The sequence below is a fragment of the Bemisia tabaci genome, chromosome 3 (assembly GCF_918797505.1).
Source record: "Bemisia tabaci chromosome 3, PGI_BMITA_v3".
Classification (NCBI taxonomy): domain Eukaryota; kingdom Metazoa; phylum Arthropoda; class Insecta; order Hemiptera; family Aleyrodidae; genus Bemisia; species Bemisia tabaci.
Genome location: NC_092795.1, coordinates 32,453,580 through 32,473,662, shown reverse-complemented (window position 1 = coordinate 32,473,662; position 20,083 = coordinate 32,453,580). Strand labels below are relative to the sequence as shown.

General features: G+C 39.2%; 1 protein-coding gene across 3 annotated transcripts in view; it reads left to right on the top strand.

Annotated features, from left to right (window-relative positions):
- The first annotated feature begins 1,743 nt into the window (after positions 1 to 1,743).
- Positions 1,744 to 20,083, top strand: part of LOC140224238 (uncharacterized) — a 33,439-nt gene continuing 15,099 nt past the window's right edge. For 2 of the 3 annotated variants that reach the window (XM_072298194.1, XM_072298192.1), the window contains exons 1-2: positions 1,744 to 2,413; positions 6,535 to 6,937. In XM_072298194.1, the coding sequence (XP_072154295.1) occupies positions 2,363 to 2,413; positions 6,535 to 6,937 (454 nt within the window). In that variant the 5' untranslated portion in view covers positions 1,744 to 2,362. Of the gene's footprint in view, positions 2,414 to 6,534; positions 6,938 to 7,775; positions 12,103 to 20,083 lie in introns of those variants that run through there. The other variant, XM_072298193.1, reaches the window with a different exon arrangement.

Genomic DNA, 20,083 nt, shown 5'->3' with positions numbered 1-20,083 from the left:
CAATAATCAAGCACGATGGAAGGATAGGCATTACACGATTCAATCTTCAGTTCATTATGGAAGCTTAAAACCAACGAATAAAAAATAGGTTGAATTTAATGGATTTCTGAACTTCGTGAGACGACACGATAAATTAATATTCATACACGGAGAGGTTGACCCAAGTTTTCGCTGCAGAATCCGAAAAAGTGATTATGTTGATTCTAAAACGGGCAAAATTAGAAAATTACAGGGATGAGTTGGAGTCACGGAGGCTTCATTGCACTACAGCGTTGTTAAGTTTCCCGGCCTGGATAATCTCTTATTTATCGATGTGTAAATGTATGACATGAAGATTCAGGGAATTGCTTCGAATCCGAAAGATAATTTACAAAAATTCAGAAGAAAAATTGCAACCGCTCTGAAGCAAAAAATTAAACAGAGTTCCTGCATACAGCGAGGAGTTTCTGGGCCATCATGTGTTGATCGCATATAGCAAGACGAAATCAATGTGATTACAGTGTTTTCAAAATGGCGCAACTTCTCCTTTTCTTTTCAAAATAATTAATATATGTACAGTATTAAATTTTACACAATTATTTTTCTTTAAAATCAACACATTTTTGGTGGGGAGCCAAAACTATTTGCTATTTTGGAAGAATTTTTAGTATGTACTTATGAAAAAGTAAAATTTTAACAACACTATAATCGCCCTGGTTCATTTTTGCGAAATACGTTCCATTTCATCGTACGATCTTGCAATACATTTTTTTTTTAAGATTTTTTCTAAAATTAAATTCTGAGTTTGAAAAAAAGCTTTTAAAGTTGAGGCTATGCTGAAGAAGCATCGCAGAATTCGCAGATCCATTAGTGAGTCCACTGTCATGTCCAATCAAACGTTTCATTCTCCATGCCCAGATTTGGCCCTGGGCATACACGCAGGGTTGCCACTCCATGTGATTCTGATATATTCAGCTCTATCTGAACATGAGGAGTATGGCCCGTGTCACACTATCAAAGCTAGCCATCAAAATATCAAGGTCAGGTGCTGTGATTGGCTTTTACGATGACTTGGACCAATCACATCACTTGACCTTTACATTTTCACGGAGTATTTTGATAGTGCGACACAGGCTTTTGCCTGGAGATGGGGAAGGAATCCCTAAGAGAGTCAGGGTGCTCCTCCGCCCTAGGCTCAACTTTTTTTGAGCCTGAAAGTTGATTTAACACGAAAAAAGGAACAATGGCACAGTGTCTCTCGAGGAATTTTAAGGAGGGATAGTTGCTTGAATCGAAAATCCCTGCTGCATGCAAGAATTCAATTGTCAATTGAAACTTAGCTGCGATTAGTGAAAATAATGTCGTCTAGCTCACTTGACTTCTTTATTGGATTGAAATCTGAAATTGGAATTGAAGGTGATTCGATGGACGCCATATTTTGTGTCAGAACGGCATGCGATATATTGCATCAATTGGTTCCATTTTTTCAGCTACTCGTCATTTTTTTCAAATTTTGAGATCGCAATTCTAAAGCACTCACATACCAATTTTAACAAAGAAATTCAACGTAATAAAGGCGTGGTTTTTTCAGTTTCTTTGTTTAAATTGGTAAGTGACTGCTTTAGTCTCCTGACAACAGAATTGCGATCTCAAAATCGGAGAAAAATGACGAGTAGCTGAAAAAATGGAACCAATTGATGCGATATATCGCATGCCGTTCTGACTTAAAATATGGCGTCCATCGAATCACCTTAAAAAAAGGTAGAGAAATTTTCCTGAGAGAGATCCGCCCCGCTGTCTGACTAGTTTTGTCAATCGAGCGATGAACTCGCACCAATCCACGCGTGAGTCACCAAGAAAATCTGATGACGAGAACCGTTTTTTTACGCAAACCTACGCACACGCAAAACTCCGAGAACACATCACTTTGATCGAGACTTGTTCACTTGAAATTCTCTTCTCTGGAGAAAATAAATTCTAGGTTCTAGACGAATCGAAACCTTTCTGCAGGAATGATACCTTTCAGGGATTTGTTTTAAAAAATAACGACAGAAAGAGACTACTGACGTGTGATAGATTTCCTCCGACAGCGTTACTGGTAGAGCTGACATGTGCGGAAAATTGTTTAAACTTTAGTGCCTAACATCGAAGAAATACGAGGAATTTTCTCAGTCCCACAACTAGGATCGGAGTGTGAGCTTTTAATTTTATGTCAAGAGCGCATCGCGAGAGGGGGACGAAAAAAAATCTGAAAACTTTCCGGTTTTGTCACTGTGGGACTCTGGTGTGCATGGGATAAAAAATACAGGATAGTCTGTGGAATAGCTACACGAGAGGCGTTTAGTATTCACTAGTTACCACTCCGTCTGACTGTTGAAGTGTCATGTTCCGACCGGCATTCATCGTAGCTCTGTTGGTCAGCTACTTGTTTAAGGTAAGTTTTCACAAAATTCTGGTTTTTACTAAGATAGGTTGTTGCTGGTTTATGTATAAGCGAAGGATCATGGGACATAAAAAACAAAAAAAATTCCACATCAACCAAAATGATGAACGCCGTATTCCTAGTCGTTCCTTAAACAATTCATTTCCTTAGGAGACCCCATTTGGTGCACATCATGATTAAGATAGTTTTGAGGAAACTCTCAAAATAGCATTATTAAAGGGACAATTGAGGGGCTTGGAGGACAAGGCGCATAAGTGAAGTTTTTGAAAAAAATGAGACACGAGTATTAATGATTTAAAATAAAACCAGTCTTAATGCATATCCTGAGAAAAAATCGCTCCCAAATTCTAATTTTTAAGCATCAAAAACTCGGTTTGAACTTTCTTTCCGCCATAAAGATCCATGTAATTTCAAAACTTCAAACACGCATTTCTCGAAAGAGCAAAAACTGCACTTATGCGCCTTGTCTTCCAAGCCCCTCGATTATTGTCAACCTCGAGTAAAATTCAGCGGTATAACTATGGTAATAGATTGTTGCAAGGAATAACAATACTGTGTTCCTGCCAAAGGTATATAATGCAGACGAAAAAGTTCTGTGATTTTAACAAAATTTAAGGAACGTACGAACCTACCTTCAAATTTACAAAACTCGCATAATAAACTTACTTTCGCATTTTGCATTTTAATAAGTGGTGAATCATTGTAGTTCCTTTTAAGGATTCATTTTCAAAGTCGTTGTGCTGAAATTTAATCAAGGTTTGTTAGCACATTGTCATTCTTGAGATGCTAAATTAAGGATCTCCTGCGCTTCTCTTTATCCTAATGTAAACCAAATGGACCCTCTTAAGAGGAAAGGAGCTGTTTAAGAGAACACTACGAATTCCCCCCTACGGCCTACGGCCTTTCAGAGCCATGGAAGGGCTCAGTTACACATCGCAACTTTTGTAAAGTTCCTCTTAATAATTTTTTATCTAGGTACATAGAACGGTTGCGGCTTTTCATCTATATGCATTTCGAGAGAATTTTGATTCGAAATAAACTCCCGAAAACTTGAAGGTGTAGCCGGGAATTCAAAATTTGCAATTTTTCTTGAAAAGGCTTGTAATTCTTAACATTTGAAGCACAAGTTTGGTTTTCTAGGATTTTTTAATCGGCGCACACGATTTTTTTAAAACGAGCCTATTTTTAACTTTGATCGCAAATATCTCGGCGAAAAATATTCGTAGAGCCCTCAATTTTAGCTCGAATACCTTTTTTTTTACCTTCTTTTTGAATATGCCATGAAAATGGGGGTTGCCATTTGAAAATTTTGAGTCGGGGTCCGCCAAGCAGTCTGGGGGCGCCGCCTCGAAATTTAAAGTAGTATACCCAAAAGTAGTTTCTATTGACCTAGGAACACTGTAAAAATTTCATTCGGCGAAGTGCAACCGTTTAAAAGTAAAGGGGGGGCGGAGATGATCTTTTTGAAGACCCTGTATTTTCAAAGTAATAATCCTAGGCTCCTGGGTAGACTTTGACTCCATGTCAAATATTTCTCCGACCGGAGCCCGTGGAATTGCGCAACAGCGCCTCAGACCCGAAATCCTAGAACTGAAAAATAATTATTTTCGTCGACTTTTTCGACTATTATACGTCCTTATTTTGCGTACTTTCATTTCGAGGTTTTAAACAGGCGGCCGATGAATTTAAAGGGGCGTGGGCAGTGGGCCCTTCGGTCCAATGTTGACATTTTTGGTTTTTTTCTATAGTTTTTTCAATTTTACACACGAAAAACTTTATTCAACCTAAAAACCGTGTAATGTTTTGGAAAGAACGTAAAGAAATTAATAATTATGGATTGTGTAACTATTCCCTAGGCTGCAAAATTTTCAAGGAAAGTCGCCCTGAAGAGCCAAAGGAGAATTTCTCTGGAAAAAAAATATTTAATTTGAGACTTTGATGAATTGCTACCGTTGAGGTGAAAGTCTTCCTATGCACAGATAGAGAGCGAACACGTTGATAGGGATGTCGCGCTTCTAGCCTTAGAGTCTCCAAAGTGTCAGAACTGCTAATATATTCATCCCCTGTCTGTGCGTGTGGAGTTTGACTGGATACAGAGGTGGACTCTCATCGTAACGTGAACGATCCCTTCTATTATGGTCCGTATTTTGACGTTTTTGAGCTTGGGAGTTTTTCCCAGAGGGAATCAGTGGCAGCATCGTATTCTCCGGCCGAACAGGGGTGAAATTATGTACCTACCTGTGTATCCGCCTATGGCAAAATTTAAGGGAAATAGCACATCTACAAGAAGCAGTGCTTTGTTTAGGCGGTACAGCATTGTCAGAGGGTTCTTTAAATAGGGAAACACATAATCTTTAGCGATTTTTCAACAAAATTCAATGTTGAACTTGAAACACAACCCTACATGGTGGCGTAGTTTTATTCAGGCTGGCAAATTGGGCGTATGCTGCACTGAATTGGACAATATTTTTTTACAATAAGAAACTGCAGATGTACATCTGCCTCATTCTAGGAATGACATGTATCCATCAGTCTCTGAGCACAGATGGATGCCTCTACAGATGAACTACAACTACAGTCTGCAGTGCACAATGTGAACCAATTTAGGTGCACCATTAGAGTATTCAAGATTTGAATATATACCTGAGACCTGACATGTGCGCTCGCTTCCCGAGTAGCATTTTTCAACGGAAAAATCGGGATACTTTGAAATACAGTTGCGACTTATTACGAATTTTTGGCGATAAAATAGCAAGGATCATCACACCTGAGCGATTATTCTCGATCTTGTCGCAATTGTTTCTCCATGAAATCGAAATTTTATCTCAATTTATCACTATTTTTTGTCTGATAATATTGCGATCAATCGCCATCGATAAAATCGCAATTTTATTGGAAAGTTATGCGATGAAATCGCAATCCGTCGCAATTTTGTATCCGATAATATTGCAATAAATTGACGGCGATAAAATCGCGGTATACTTCTCCGATCAAATCGCAACTTATTGATGCGATCACTGCTAGTTGGGTTATACGAAGCTCTTCCATGAGTCAGTTGTACGTAATAGATACAGCCTTGCGAATCAACTATTTCGGGATAAAATGACACGAATATCACGATGATCACATAGAAAATTTGTATTTAGGAAAAAAATACGCATTTGTTCCTCTCAGTCGATTCGAATTTTCTGACCTGGACGAGTAAATCGAAATCAGGATCGCACGTTCTGTACTTCGGATGGGGAGAATTAGAGGCTGTGTAATAATTCAAGTAGGTTTCAGTAGCTTCCATTTCATGCAAAGGACGCACGGCACATCTATAAAAATAGGTGCGCGTGATTTCGAATTACAGAGTGATTGGGCACTCCTACTTCGAATCATAGAGCTTAATTTTAAATCTCCTTAATTTTTTTTTCGAAACCTCGCCGATTAAAAAATCGTTTAATTCGATAAAATCTAGGTCCCCTCAGTTTCAAATCAGTGAGTGTACATTGTATCGCCATTTGAAGAATGAGAATTTGGCAACGTTGTACATCCTAAACGAAATTCTGTCTTCATACGAAATTCCACCCGGAAAACTGTTTTATCATCATGGCCTTGATTCGAGCAATATGTCATCGACCCGCTCTTGAAGTATTAAAAAAGCGAAAAAGCACGCATTCATGGAGACCCTTAACGTAGGCCGTTTTCAGTGACTATTGATGTTGTGGAAAACTACTGTTGATTTTAGAGAAAGAATCTTGTTGCGCTCATATTGTCGCATATCGGAGTACAGTCCCTATCACCCTACTTGGCAAAAACAATGCCGGCATCATCACCGTGACAAAATTTCGCACATTGAAAAAAAGCATCGTCGTCCCTTGCAAAAATTGCCGTCCGAATTTTCAATAAGCACAGACGGCATTAAGCTCCAGTATGCAAATAAACCTTAAATTCAGCATGCCAGCAAAATTTGATACATTTAAAGGGGGTCATTTTAAAATTTTAGCTGGATATGTATTTTAAAATACGCGTTGTTTTAGTATCCAGTCGCTTCAAAAAAAGATCAGTGAAAGGGAACATTTATTCGATATAGCTGTTTGAACATTCCCTTGAATTCTGCTATTTTTTAGGACACTGTCTGCTCGGAGTGGTGGAATTTACAGCACGGCGCGTCAGTCGAGATCAAGTATGAAAATGCCAGTTTCGACACAAATCCTGAAAAGCTTCAGGACCTACAGGCTCTCCAGTTCCCCTCGAAAAATTTTCAAGGCACGGAGGCGGAAAAGAAGGGTCATGTTCACCATGCTGGTCCGGATATCTTGGGGGTCGAGGGATTCCTACCGGAAAATTCCAATCAGGAAAAACAGCCCAGGATAGAAGTGCCTCCACGCTCGGTAGCTCCCGATGATAGGAATCTGTTCAACTTCGAATCAGCGCTTGGATTTGAGAAAAAAGATTCAACGGACGTTGCCTCGGAACTTTCAGGAGCCAAAGGACCAAGCACATCGATGACAGAACAAATGACTGGAATAGGTAACTATAATTAGGATGAAACATGCGGAAATGAGTTTCCGTTGAAGTTAGAGGACGAGTAGTTCAATTGGACTGCATTTTGCAATTTGGAACTATAAATTCTAGCGCGGTTTAAAAACAACGTGTGTGACATTAGTTTCCCCATGCATATAAGTGTTTTTCCAGAAGAGCCAGAATTTATGGTTCCAAATTGCAAAATGCAGTCAAATTGGCGTTACCTACTTTTTTGCGTCCAACAAGTGCGAAGCGGTTTTTGTTTTCCTATCTTAACCACATCTCTCTAAAGAATTTTCAATTCGGTGTTTCCTCGTTCAATCTCTGGGAAGCTAGTTAAATATTAATCATTTTTGAAGTCTAGTATGTTTTTAACGCACTGGGAAAAAAACACATTGGATTTAGAGTCCAGACTCTTAAAAACATCGACAAAAAAAATACTCTTGATTCAATCAGATTTGAGCTTAAGTCAAGAACCAAGCCTCTTAATTTGAGCGGATTTCCTTTTGATTTAAGCTTAAATCTGATTGAATCAAGAGTCCATTTTCTTGTCAATGTTTTCAAGAGTCTGGACTCTAGAGCCAATGTGTTTTTTTCCAGTGTGGAGGGGTCTCAATTTTTTAACGTTTTTAGAGTAAAAAAGGAATAAGGATCTTCTTAAACCTCCCCCAATCTCGATCTGAACCACACGGAGCCCCCTAGAGAAAGGAACTGTGTAAGTAACGAATGTACAAATACGATCCTTAATGGAGGTTCCAATCCGTTGTTAGCTTTTAAAGCTGATTAAGTTTTTTTTTTTTTTTTTTTTTTTTTTTTTTTTTTTTTGTTTTTTTTTTGTAATCAGGAACTGATGCGACAGAGAGTGGAGAACCGCACCTTTCCACCCGCGACACCTCGCAGCAGTCCCAAGAAAATTCCTATTTTACCGGCGGATGGAATTACGTGAAAGCATCCATGTTTAACGTCATAGCGAGCAATGTTAACAATGTCGAAAAAGTGCGCACAATTCTCAACAATTTTGTCCTCCGCCTCTTTCTAAACAACATACTACCGGATCCCAAAACCCCGGTTCCGGAAAACGTCCACGACGAATTCGGCGGCATCCTCCTCAAGGCCCTCTTCGGTCAGAGGAAGGGCCCGGCCGTTATCGAGCTCATCAAACTCATAGTCGACAACGTCCAAAACGTCGAAGGGACGGAGAAGTACAAGGTCAACACCTTTTGCATGCTCATGTCCATGAAGACCGTCATGAAATCCTTCAAACGCAGCTCAACTTCCGGATCAAGGAGCACGAGGCGCAGTAATAGTGACGTCTCACAGCGCCGATTGACCCGAAGTAACAGTCTTACTGGAAGTATTAGTAGGGGCTCCAATGGAGATTCTAATGGAGGCTCCAATGGAGATTCCAGCGGAGGTTCTAATGGAGGCTCTAACGGAGGTTCTAATGGAGGTTCTAATGGAGGTTCTAATGGAGGCTCTAATGGAGGTTCCAATGGAGATTCCAGCGGAGGTTCCATTGGAGGCTCTAAAAGAGACACTAAAGGGAGTTTCAAATGGAGCTCCAGCGGGAGTGTCAAGAAGAGTTTGGATCGGAGCCTCAACCGAAGTCGAAGCCATGTTTGGGATCCGAATGAGAAGACGGATGAAGAGAACGATGTGGACCCGGCAAGCGTGGGTTGTATGAAACCGGGAATTCTCGATTTCCAAAGGATTTTTGGGACGGGTAAACCGTTCGCTGGATTCAACGACGGTTACGGTGGGATTTTCTTGAAGCTGGCGTCGAACCACTCCAAAGCGACCCTGTACGCGAACACGGTCAAAGCGGTCGTCAAAAACGTCACCGTACAACGTAAAAAGGTCGGGAAGAAAGAAGTAAAACACTACCACATTGACTTCCTGGGTTTCGCCACGTCGCCCGGGATCGAGAAGCTAACGGACGCCATCCCTGGTGTCTTCGGTGATATAATCCGACGTATCAAACTGGCGGAAGCCAATGCTCGACCATCATCTCCCGACGAACCTGAAAATCGGTGATTCTTAGGCTAAATTAGCGAGTTTCGTCCTTAACTCTGCAGTTCGGCCTAAAGCTTACCATAATTTGGATTGCATTTTGCAAAAAGAAACCACTAGCATTGCAATGTTGCCAAGATTGTGCAACTTCTTTTGTCTTGGAGGAAAAACCCGATTATCCATTAATAGTTTCTACTTTACTCCCTAAAAACTGTAAATTTAAGACAAAAATTACCATATAAATTTCATAGTTTTTCACGATTTCCGCAATTTTATTTCAAAAGATGAAGTTGCACAATCTTAGCATCATTGCAATGCTAGTGGTTCCTTTTTGCAAAATGCAATCCATTTGATGGGCTTAAGCAATGGGCCTATTGCAAACTTTTGCAAGAGCAAAAATGAGAGTTGTTTCTATCAGTAAATGTACCAAAAATCACGATGAGCGCATTGGCAAAGTTTGAAATGCCCTCCTAACTTCACGATCTGCGTGAGAAATTTGCGTCTCTTTTTGAGGTTCCCGCTTCAAAAACTATACTACGGCACAGGTGAACATTTCGCCAGATAACGTCGTCACCCGGACGAAAGAACGTAACTCCATTCCAAGGTTGCAAAATTGACTCAAACAATTCAAATATTGACAAGAATATACCTGTGCAATTTTTGTCGAAAACTGGTCTGATTTTCGCATAAGATCAGAAGAATAATCAGGGAATTTTTCGGTCAGAAATGCCAAAATTCTCCTGGGAAAGATCCTTGGCAACATTGAAATGCAGTTACGTTTTTTCGTGCGGAAAACGACGATAAGTGTCGTTCTAGCCAACCCCTGTGCATTAGTATACTACACAATATTCAACATAACCGACACCAATCCGCTGAAACACGTGTACCTGGACGAGATTCCTTCGATTAAAAATGTTTTCATTTGACATTAAGTCTTGAGAAGAAAAACATTAGATGCATTGAGCGAAAGGAATCAATTTCCAAAATTTCCAGGTAATGACAATACTTCATTTTACCTTCATGAAAATAAAGTGTATTGGTAAACAATAATATGGATTTCTACTATTAAATTTCCTGTTTGACAACACTTAATGATAAATTAAATGTTTGGATCTTAACTGTTATCCTAACAGGAATTAGAAACAAGCAGGAAGCTCCAACGCATTCGCGTCGGAAAGCGGCTCTGGCGACGATAGTTGTTACGCGTTTACGGTTTCCTTGGTAACCTTTGTTTGCTATCAGCTGATGTCGAGTAGTATGACTAGGAAGCTCCAACCACGGCATTCTTCGAAAAAAGCGCGAAAACTTATAGATTTGAATTTTCAAATTTTAAACGTAAAGTACATTTTTTCCAGTGCGAGATTAAAGCACAGACCCGTTTTGAATTATTGACAGTATCACCATGATTCCAAAAATACACTACACAACATAGCATTCGCTCACAGGAAAAAGATATCAATTAAAATAAAATCAGTCCCCCCTAAACAGCAGAAAATGGCGCCGATTCCCATCAACCAACGCGCGGTCTCTCCAATGTAACATGGTCCAATGATACTCCCCAGCTGGGACCGTCCGGAATAGCAGCTCTAGTGCAAGCACCAGAGCCGCTAAAACATTAGGACACGTTATTATCTATTGATTAGTAAAAGCTGTTCCATTGTGCAACGTTTTATTAGGAAATTTAAAATCCCAAGCGTGTTTTTCCTCCTTATTTGCTCTTAATATTGAGTACATGCCAATTATAATATGTCAATCTCGTCCATTAACATCTTTGGTAATACCTTGCGGATTCCATTCATTCTAATCCATAACTTTACCTTGAAACACCCACACATAATCACACAAACTTTTCCAAAATAAAGTGAAAAATCAGAGACTTATTACATAGTAAAATGAAGAAAGTAACCGACAATAGCATAAACGACGAGAAATATTTTTATTTACTCTGCTGGCCGATCAAAGACCACAAACCGATACACAGTTTCAAGGGAAGTAAATTACAGCTGATCTCTTGACTAAATTTGGCTCAATAACTCTTGAATTTACAAAAAATTGGCGCATAATGTTGTCATTAGTGTATTGCTCGATATATGAGACCGGTAAAGTGTGAAAAACCAATGGGAAAGCAGTGAACGATCCGAGCGTCAAGACTTTTTCGGCGCTAGATCGGCTGTTTTTCCCACTGTGCGGTGACTCTCTCAAAGTTAACGTCCAAAGATTCGGAACTTTGTGTTTTAATATATAGGATTATACTTTTGAACGCCATAACAGATCAGGTACCCCGTTGTAAGAAGTATAAGTATGTACCAGGTTACCTTCTTAAATGATCATCCTAATAATTCTAATAAAAACGGTAAATTTCCTTTTCCCAGTGGACGACTCGCCTTCAAATACGATCGTATGCAACATCGATAACACCAATTTCCCGCATCATATCATTTCGTTACTTGCTGACATCTGACGTGCACCCTATACCTGCCACTTCCTCAGGCGGACCTATAGCCTGAAGCTGCCTTACTCACCTCGACTGTAGCCTTAAGTAGAGTATTTAGTGTGTACTTTGAATTTATAGATTCCTTACGTAAAAAAGAGTTTTCTTGAAGTTGAGAGACTTAGCGCAAAAACGTCAAAAGAATGAGGAGGGGGGAGGGGAGAATTTTTCCACATTTTTTTTATGTGAGGTATGTGATATTTTGACTAAGTTTTTGTGTAACTTCCCGATTTTTTCGAAAAAAATATTTTGGTGGCAGATGAAGGACATCTACAACTCATGTATGCAGCTAACTCAAAACCGACGAAAACCGAGATACGTGATTTGATAGTTTCACCATCGATATGCAATTATGCATAAATCTGCAACACCCGATGCATAAAATCAACCATTTTTTATCATGATTAGGAATGACCATTATAGGAAAATCAAATGTCGGCCGGCCCCTAGTAGGCACTACTCAATAGAGTGGACTCTGAGCGGCAAGAAGTATTTTAACCAGAGGCGAGGCGTGAATGATCGATTATCGATATTTCCCCATATGAAACTATGATGAAGAATCGATTATTAAGGCGTTCGTTACGAACACTCTGTGTATCGATCCTTTTCCACGGGTTTAAATGGCAGATCAATCGATTTATCGCAAAACACACCACGCCACGATTTTAACTCTCAGCTGTGAAAACCCTCATTAAGGTGATTTGATGGACGCCATACTTTGTGTCAGAACGGCATGCGATATATTGCATCAATTGGTTCCATTTTTTCAGCTACCCGTCATTTTTCTCCAATTTTGAGATCGCAATTCTGTTGTCAGGAGACTAAAGCACTCACTTTCCAATTTTAACAAAGAAATTCAACGTAATAAAGGCGTGGTTTTTTTAGAGAGAAAATATCGCATTCGAGTGCAGTTTCGATATCAGTATCGAATGCTATATTTTCTCTCTGAAAAAACCACGCCTTTATTACGTTGAATTTCTGCTTTAGACTCCTGACAACAGAATTGCGATCTCAAAATTGGAGAAAAATGACGAGTAGCTGAAGAAATAGAACCAATTGATGCGAAATATCGCATGCCGTTCTGACACAAAATATGGCGTCCATCGAATCACCTTAAGGTGACTCTGAGTATAAATAACTTGGCGAGTGACGTTATAAGACATTTGGACTTCGGAGTAGACTACAACGTGTCAAGTGAATCCTTGGTGATAAATAAGCAATCAATTGATTAACGTACCGAAATTGAAAGTTTGAGGTTTCCTGGAATTTGAGCACCTTAATAATTTTGAACAGTGTTAGTTAAAATGCGAAGAGGAAAAATAATCTATTAGTGAGAACTTGCAGATACTATCAGAGAACATCTTGAGGTGTCGCGATGCTTTGAGGTGTGCCCTCAAAATCACGCTACAAACAAAGCACAAGTCATTTTAAAGGCCCTCGCGTCGACTTGTAAATGTTGCAGACAAAACAATCAGACGGGGCATTTTTTCAAATGTTTCAGCAGATAGTAAAAGAATCTTACTTGAATTTGAATTTTGGCTCTATTGCTGATTTTAGGGTTATACATATACATGTGTCGGAAATAATTCACAGTAAAAATGCGAATCATGGAATGATATTTGTAAAGATGTCTAGAACCCATTCATCTCAAAATTTACAGGGTGTAATAAATACCTTTGTCAAATTTTTATAGTTAAAACATTTAAGGAGCTTATATAGAGAGGGATGTGCCAGGATATTTAGATTTTATGAATTTTTACTCTAAAAACGTTAAAACTTGAGATCCTTCCCTTAACCGAAAATGATCAACATTTAACTATAGCTGCCCAGAGATTGAACTAGGAATTAGCAAAGGACGTATTTCTGCCAAACGGAACTATGTGTATTAAGACATGAGCCCTGAGACCTTTAAGAACACGGCTAGTAGTTTATATACGTTTTGGATATGAGCGGCCCAGAGCCGCTCTCCAGCGGCAGTGCGCTGGAGTTACTGTTTGTTTTGTTTACATTTGAGCCACCGCCATCTTGGTGCATACTCTTTCGTGACTCCATGAGCGAGAACCGATCAGATTCACGCGAGTCAATTAGAGAGGTCGGATATGGAATTTTGACTAAAACTGCAAATTTTGATGTTTATTCCGTCACATTTCAAACTTTAAGGAGTGCTTCTTGAAGAACATTTCACGAGGAAACCAATTAAATCTTAAAACCTCAAAAGTTTGTGTAACCGGTGTTAAAAGCGGTTAAAGTTTCCAAATTTTGTCCGACTTCTCATATTGACTCGATCCATTTTGCGACGCCGCATTAAGAAAACAAGCAGTAACTCCAGCGCACTGCCGCTGGAAAGCGGCTCTCGGCCGCTCATATCCAAGACATATATAAACTACTAGCCGTGTTCAGCTCGCTGTGCGAGCTGTCACGCCTAGCCGGGGAGTGCCCCGAGACCCCCAGTCCCTCGCTTCCGAAGAACTTGCGACTCGTTCCGCGAGCCGCCCCTCATAGCTATTAACTATTAAAAGGACGAATTTACTTTTTTTAACGAAGTATGGTGAATAGTGGCGAATATGTTATCATTGTCCTCATCCACAATCAGCAGACTTAGCATTTTAAGCCACCGCCGCCATCTTAAATTTTGAAATTTAGAAAATCTGACCGAAAATTCGAGTTTCCCGTTGAAAAATACCTCCGGATACCGAGTTTTACGAAAATCGAGTGAATAGGAGCCGACTCAGCATTTTAGGCCGTGGCCGCCATCTTTGATTTTAAAAATTCTGAAAATCTGACCAAAAATTCGAGTTTCCCGTTGAAAAATACCTCCGGATACCGAGTTTTACGAAAATCGAGTGAATAGGAGCCGACTCAGCATTTTAGGCCGTGGCCGCCATCTTTGATTTTGAAATTCTGAAAATCTGACCAAAAATTCGAGTTTCCAGTTGAAAAATATCTCCGGATACCGAATCTTACGAACATCGAGTGAATAGGAGCCGACTCAGCATTTTAGGCTACGGCCGCCATCTTGGATTTTGAAATTTTGAAAATCTGACAAAAAATTCGAGTTTTTCGTTGAAAAATCTCTGCGGATACCGAATCTCACGAAAATCGAGTGAATAGGAGCCAATTTAGCATTTCGTCACCTTCCAGGCAAAGTATCACAAGCGCCATGCGACGTTTAAAAATTTCCGCCGCCATTTTATTTCTTTACTGAGAAATTGTTGGTTGAATCTGTTTGGAAATTTCACTAAATTTTATCGACAGCACAAAGAAAATTCAGTGAAATTTTCCGACAGCTTCGTCGAACAATTTCTCTGTAAAAAAATAAAATGTCGGCGGAAATTTTTAAACGTCGCATGGCGCTTGTGATACTTTGCCTGGAAGGTGACGATTTTAGGCCATGGTCGCCATCTTGGATTTTGAAATTTTGAAAATCTGACCAAAAATTCGAGTTTCCCGTTGAAAGATGACCCCGGATACCGAGTTTCATGAAAATCGAGTGCGAACAGGAGCCAACTTAGCATTTTAGGCCATGGCCGCCATATTGGATTTTGAAATTTTGAAAATCTGACCAAAAATTCGAGTTTCCCCTTGAAAAATACCGCCGTGTACCGAGCTTCACGAGAATCGAGTGAACAGGACCCGACTTAGCATTTTAGGTATCCGTCGAAAAATACTTCCTGACACCGAATTTCACAAAAATCCATCGAACAGGAGCCGAGATAGCATTTTTAGCCACGTCCGTCATTTCGGATTTTTGAAGTTGGAAAATGTGACTTAAAACGCGTGATACCCAAAATCGAAGCTCAGATTCGGATTCCTCGTTAAAAATCGATGCGATTTCATGTATCATACCCTGACACCGAGTTTCACAAAAATCCATCGAACAGGAGCCGAGATAGCATTTTTAGCCACGTCCGTCATTTCGGATTTTTGAAGTTGGAAAATGTGACTTAAAACGCGTGATACCCAAAATCGAAGCTCAGATTCGGATTCCTCGTAAAAAATCGATGCGATTTCATGTATCATACCCTGACACCGAGTTTCACAAAAATCCATCGAACAGGAGCCGAGATAGCATTTTTAGCCACGTCCGTCATTTCGGATTTTTGAAGTTGGAAAATGTGACTTAAAACGCGTGATACCCAAAATTGAAGCTCAGATTCGGATTCCTCGTTAAAAATCGATGCAATTTCATGTATCATACCCGAGCATAGCGTGGAGGAAAGAGACGCAACGTAGGCAGGCATACTGATTCGAGCATATGAATCCAACGTGGTAACATGGGTAGTGCTCAGTGGGTCAGCGGAGGAGGAAGAATAAGAATTTATCGTAAATTCCTCGGGACGAAACGGAATGTATAGCGCTGGCGCGGCGCTTCCCTGTTCGGTTTCACTCGGGCGACCCGCGCGGCGGCGTAGTTCGAAGGGGAGTACGACAGAATCTATACGCGTCGTTAAACCTTTTTCCTTCACGCTATTTTAACATATGATACACGAAATCTTATCAATTTTTCACGAGGAATCCGAATCTGAGCTTGGATTTTGGATATTACGCGTTTTAATCTATTTAAAATCGTAGGAGAAATTACAGAATTGTCCTTGAAAATTGATCACACATTAGTGTTTTTATACGTCATTAAACCTCTTCCATTCACGCTATTCTAACATATGATGCATGAAATCGCATCAATTTTTCACGAGGAATCCGAATCTGAGCTTAGATTTTGGATATTACGCTTTTTAATCTATTTAAAATCGTAGGAAAAATTACAGAATTGTCCTTGAAAATTGATCACACATTAGTGTTTTTTTACCCCGTTTTTCTTCTGCGTTCACGTAATGAAATTAGACCAACAACTGACTCATCGACTAGTCTTAGTCTATCTAGCCTAATCCCCCAGAATCGGTCTAAAGGGCGAACGATTTTATCAGATATGATGTGCGGTCCTAGTTTCCGGGCAATTGCGATTTGATGGAAGCTGCGATGAGGAGAAACGGAAGATATGCGAAACTCGGATTAAGTGAAAAACCAGGAAGGGGAAAGCCTTTCTTCCCGAAAAATTTGTGCTCGGGCCAACTTATGTGGTCACTGGAGCATTGTATAGGAGGTTGCGGGAAACTATTTTTTTGCAACAATAACCAATTGGATTGCATTTTGCAAAAAGGAACTAAGAGCATTTCAATGTTGCTGGGATTGTGCAACTTTAGTACAACAACCGAGGTACATTATAGTTGAATTATAGTGAAAGTAATAAGATACATTCACTATAATTCTTGTAAACATATATGTACTTACTGAATAAATCTCGCTTGACAAAAAAAAAAAAAAAAAAAAAAAAAAAAACCGAGGTACATTCTTTGCAAAAAGTAAACTTTACGATGGTAATTTTCGTTTTGAATTCATGGTTTATTGGGAGTAGAGGTGAAAATCGATTTGAGTTGTAATTTATATTTATCTCTTTAGATTTTATTGTATCTGGAATAGGTTGAGTAATTCCTATAGCTAGGGCACAAATATTTTCCTCGGTGTGCAATCCAACGTAGACATGTGTTAAAAAACGATCTTTTTTCAATCGATCACGTTCGAGCAGCAGATTCGCACGAATGGGACGAATGCCACCAGAGGATCTTTATATACGGACACATATCATTCGCATATCACTGGCATATATCTGGCATATCATAGTCATACTTACGGAAAAATGCAGCCAGTAATATGGAATCGTAGTCGCATAAAATTAATTTTTCTCAGACAAAAAAAGAACAAAAGTGTAAGTTTATAATGGATCGCGAGCTTATGATTCCACTGAAGAATCTACCTAAAAAGCATTGTTACATTTAAACCAGATTTCCATGCGTGTAACACGTCTCAAAATCCAGGTATCCAGACATTGAGTGCCGTGCGTTTGACCTTCGTCTGTATTCCAGGAAAAATTGTTACTCCGTGCTAAGAAATTCATAAAATTTTACGTGACTGGCTGAAGGAGTGAGACGGCATTTCTCGGTCTGGACAACTATGATCAAAAAGCGAGAGGTTTGAACTTTGAGGGATGATTGTTTTTTAAACACGAGTTCATTGCGTGTTACGACAAAAAAAAAAAACTCTCTGAAAATATCACTAATTCTGACGCTCAGGCGTATGATGCTGTGGCTGTGAATAAGGAGGATAGACGAGTTTTGAGTTTTGTCTGCGTGCTAACTGAATCACAGCTTCGTTCCCTTTGTGTTTGTGGGTTTGATAAGGTCATGATGTTCCAACCCGTATTTGTCGTAGTTCTGTTGGTTAGCCATCGTTTTACGGTAAGTTTTCTCAGTATGCTAGTTTTTTTATTGAACGATTTATCGCTAGGACCAATCGAAGATCTCAATGCTATTATGGAGGGAGGCGACTAAGTGAAAAATTTGCAAATATCATAATATCACATCACATATATGAATTAGCATTTTAGCATCTCTCTAGATACAGACAATGGGAATGTATTCTTGATATTTTCGGCCTGTTGAATTTATTATTATTTAGAATTTCTGAGATTTTTCTTCTCGTCAACGAATTTTGAGTAATATAAATGGATATCTACCCATAAAATTATTACCAAAAGTTGAATTATTTTCTTTTAAATGAAGGATGTTTAATTTATTTAAATTAAGAGTCACTGCGTCAGCTGAGATTGATAAATTTGACAAATAAAGTATGACAGGAAGTCTACACAGCGTCGCAAACCGAGACACGTGGTCTAGTATACTTTCACCGGCGATATAGGCCGTACTAACATATAGGTCCTTTGTATTTATGATACGATGGGATGAAAATGCTCCTTTAGTAAATTCTAAACTTTCTTTTGATGATGATGTATACAGTTGCTATATACATCGACGGTACAACTATCAGATATCGTTTGCGGTGTTTAAAAATCTCCGCTCACATTTTATTTTTTTTGTAAAAGAGCAAGCAGTCAATATCATTTCGTGAAATTTTTACAGAGTTTTATTCGCACTGAGAGGCAAAAACACGAAAGTTTTCTAGAATTGAAATTGCGTAGATTTCTATTTAAAAAATAAAATATGACAGGAAGTCTGCTGAGGATTGACTTCGTTCACGATCGGGACGCGGTGAATCCTCGAGTGCTATTGGACGATTGCATCGCCATCACTTGCAAGCAGGATGTAAACGAGAGGCAACTTAGCTGACGACACCTCTAAACTAACTCCGTGACAAAGCATGGAGTATCTCAGAAATTGAAGGCGCTCCAAACTGAGATTCTGCTTGATAATAAGGCGCACCACTTGCACCGCACTGCACTGCTAGCACCCGTATTTGCGTTTGCGCCTTAAGATGCTTCACAAATACAGTACTTATTGTTTGTTCCTACTAATGATGTCATTTTCGATTATTGAAAACTGATGGTCCTGTTGCATGTATGAGATACAGCCAACCGAATATACTTTTCAAGGGTGAATTCACTTTAAAATCACGATTGACACGTCAAAAAAGTCTGAACCCCACTCCTTAAAGCACAATCTGCGTAGTTTATGTTAGCGTATGCTGCGTAGTTAGCGTACACGCTTTTCAAAATTAATCGCGTATGCGGACAGTTTTTCTCGGTGGCGGGCAGTCAGGTTTGTTCGGAGAGACATCTAACCTGAATAAACAAACAATTTTGCGAACTGTTGAAGACGCTCCTAGCGAAAGATTTAAATTCATCCATAGCTCTTGTTTTTGTACAATATATTCCAAAAAAACAAAAATATGATTTTTGTACAAAATTTCGGCCCAATCCAAAAAATTTCACTAATTACAAAAAAAAAAAAAAAAAAAAAAAAAAAAAAATTAAGCACCCAAAAAATATGATGGCAGTACCGTTTGGATTCATCATTTAAAAGGAAATGATATCAAAACGGCCCAATTTCCTCTGAAATATGCCCATCTCTGATCAATAATTTTTTCGAAACCTTCCGACTCATCGCTGAGGAGACACTGATCATTACTTGACCCTTAGTGTATGTCCTTGTTTAGATGTCAAAGAGGTCTATATGAGACATGTAATGAATTTTTTTTCTTTAAAGAGATAAAAAACAAAAAATCGTCATAAAATTGAAAAAAAATTCGAAGAAAAAAAAAGGAATGGGCCGGCCGGCCGTACATACCAGTGGTGGATAATAGGGTGATTATCGTCTCTCTTGCATATATACATGAACAAGTATCATCGTCAAAAGGAGGATCAGTCCTTCTCGAAATCGTCATTGAAAGATAGACTGAAAGATATTCACACATGAGTGAACAACTTAACAACTTTCAAGCAATGCCATATTCTTTGTTGGTTCCTGATAGAAGGCCTTACAAACTTCTGAACCATAGCGTATTATTGCGAATATTATGTGCCTCCTACTTACAATGCTTCTTTCTTAACAACTTCATGGATGTGGCAAGACCGGGTCGGTCACCCATGCCAAAATGTCGGGGCATACCAATGTATCTATTTTCCCTCCTTTTTTTGTACGTGCCGGCCGGCCCATTCCTTTTTTTTTCTTCGAATTTTTTTTCAATTTTATGACGATTTTTTGTTTTTTATCTCTTTAAAGAAAAAAAATTCATTACATGTCTCATATAGACCTCTTTGACATCTAAACAAGGACATACACTAAGGGTCAAGTAATGAT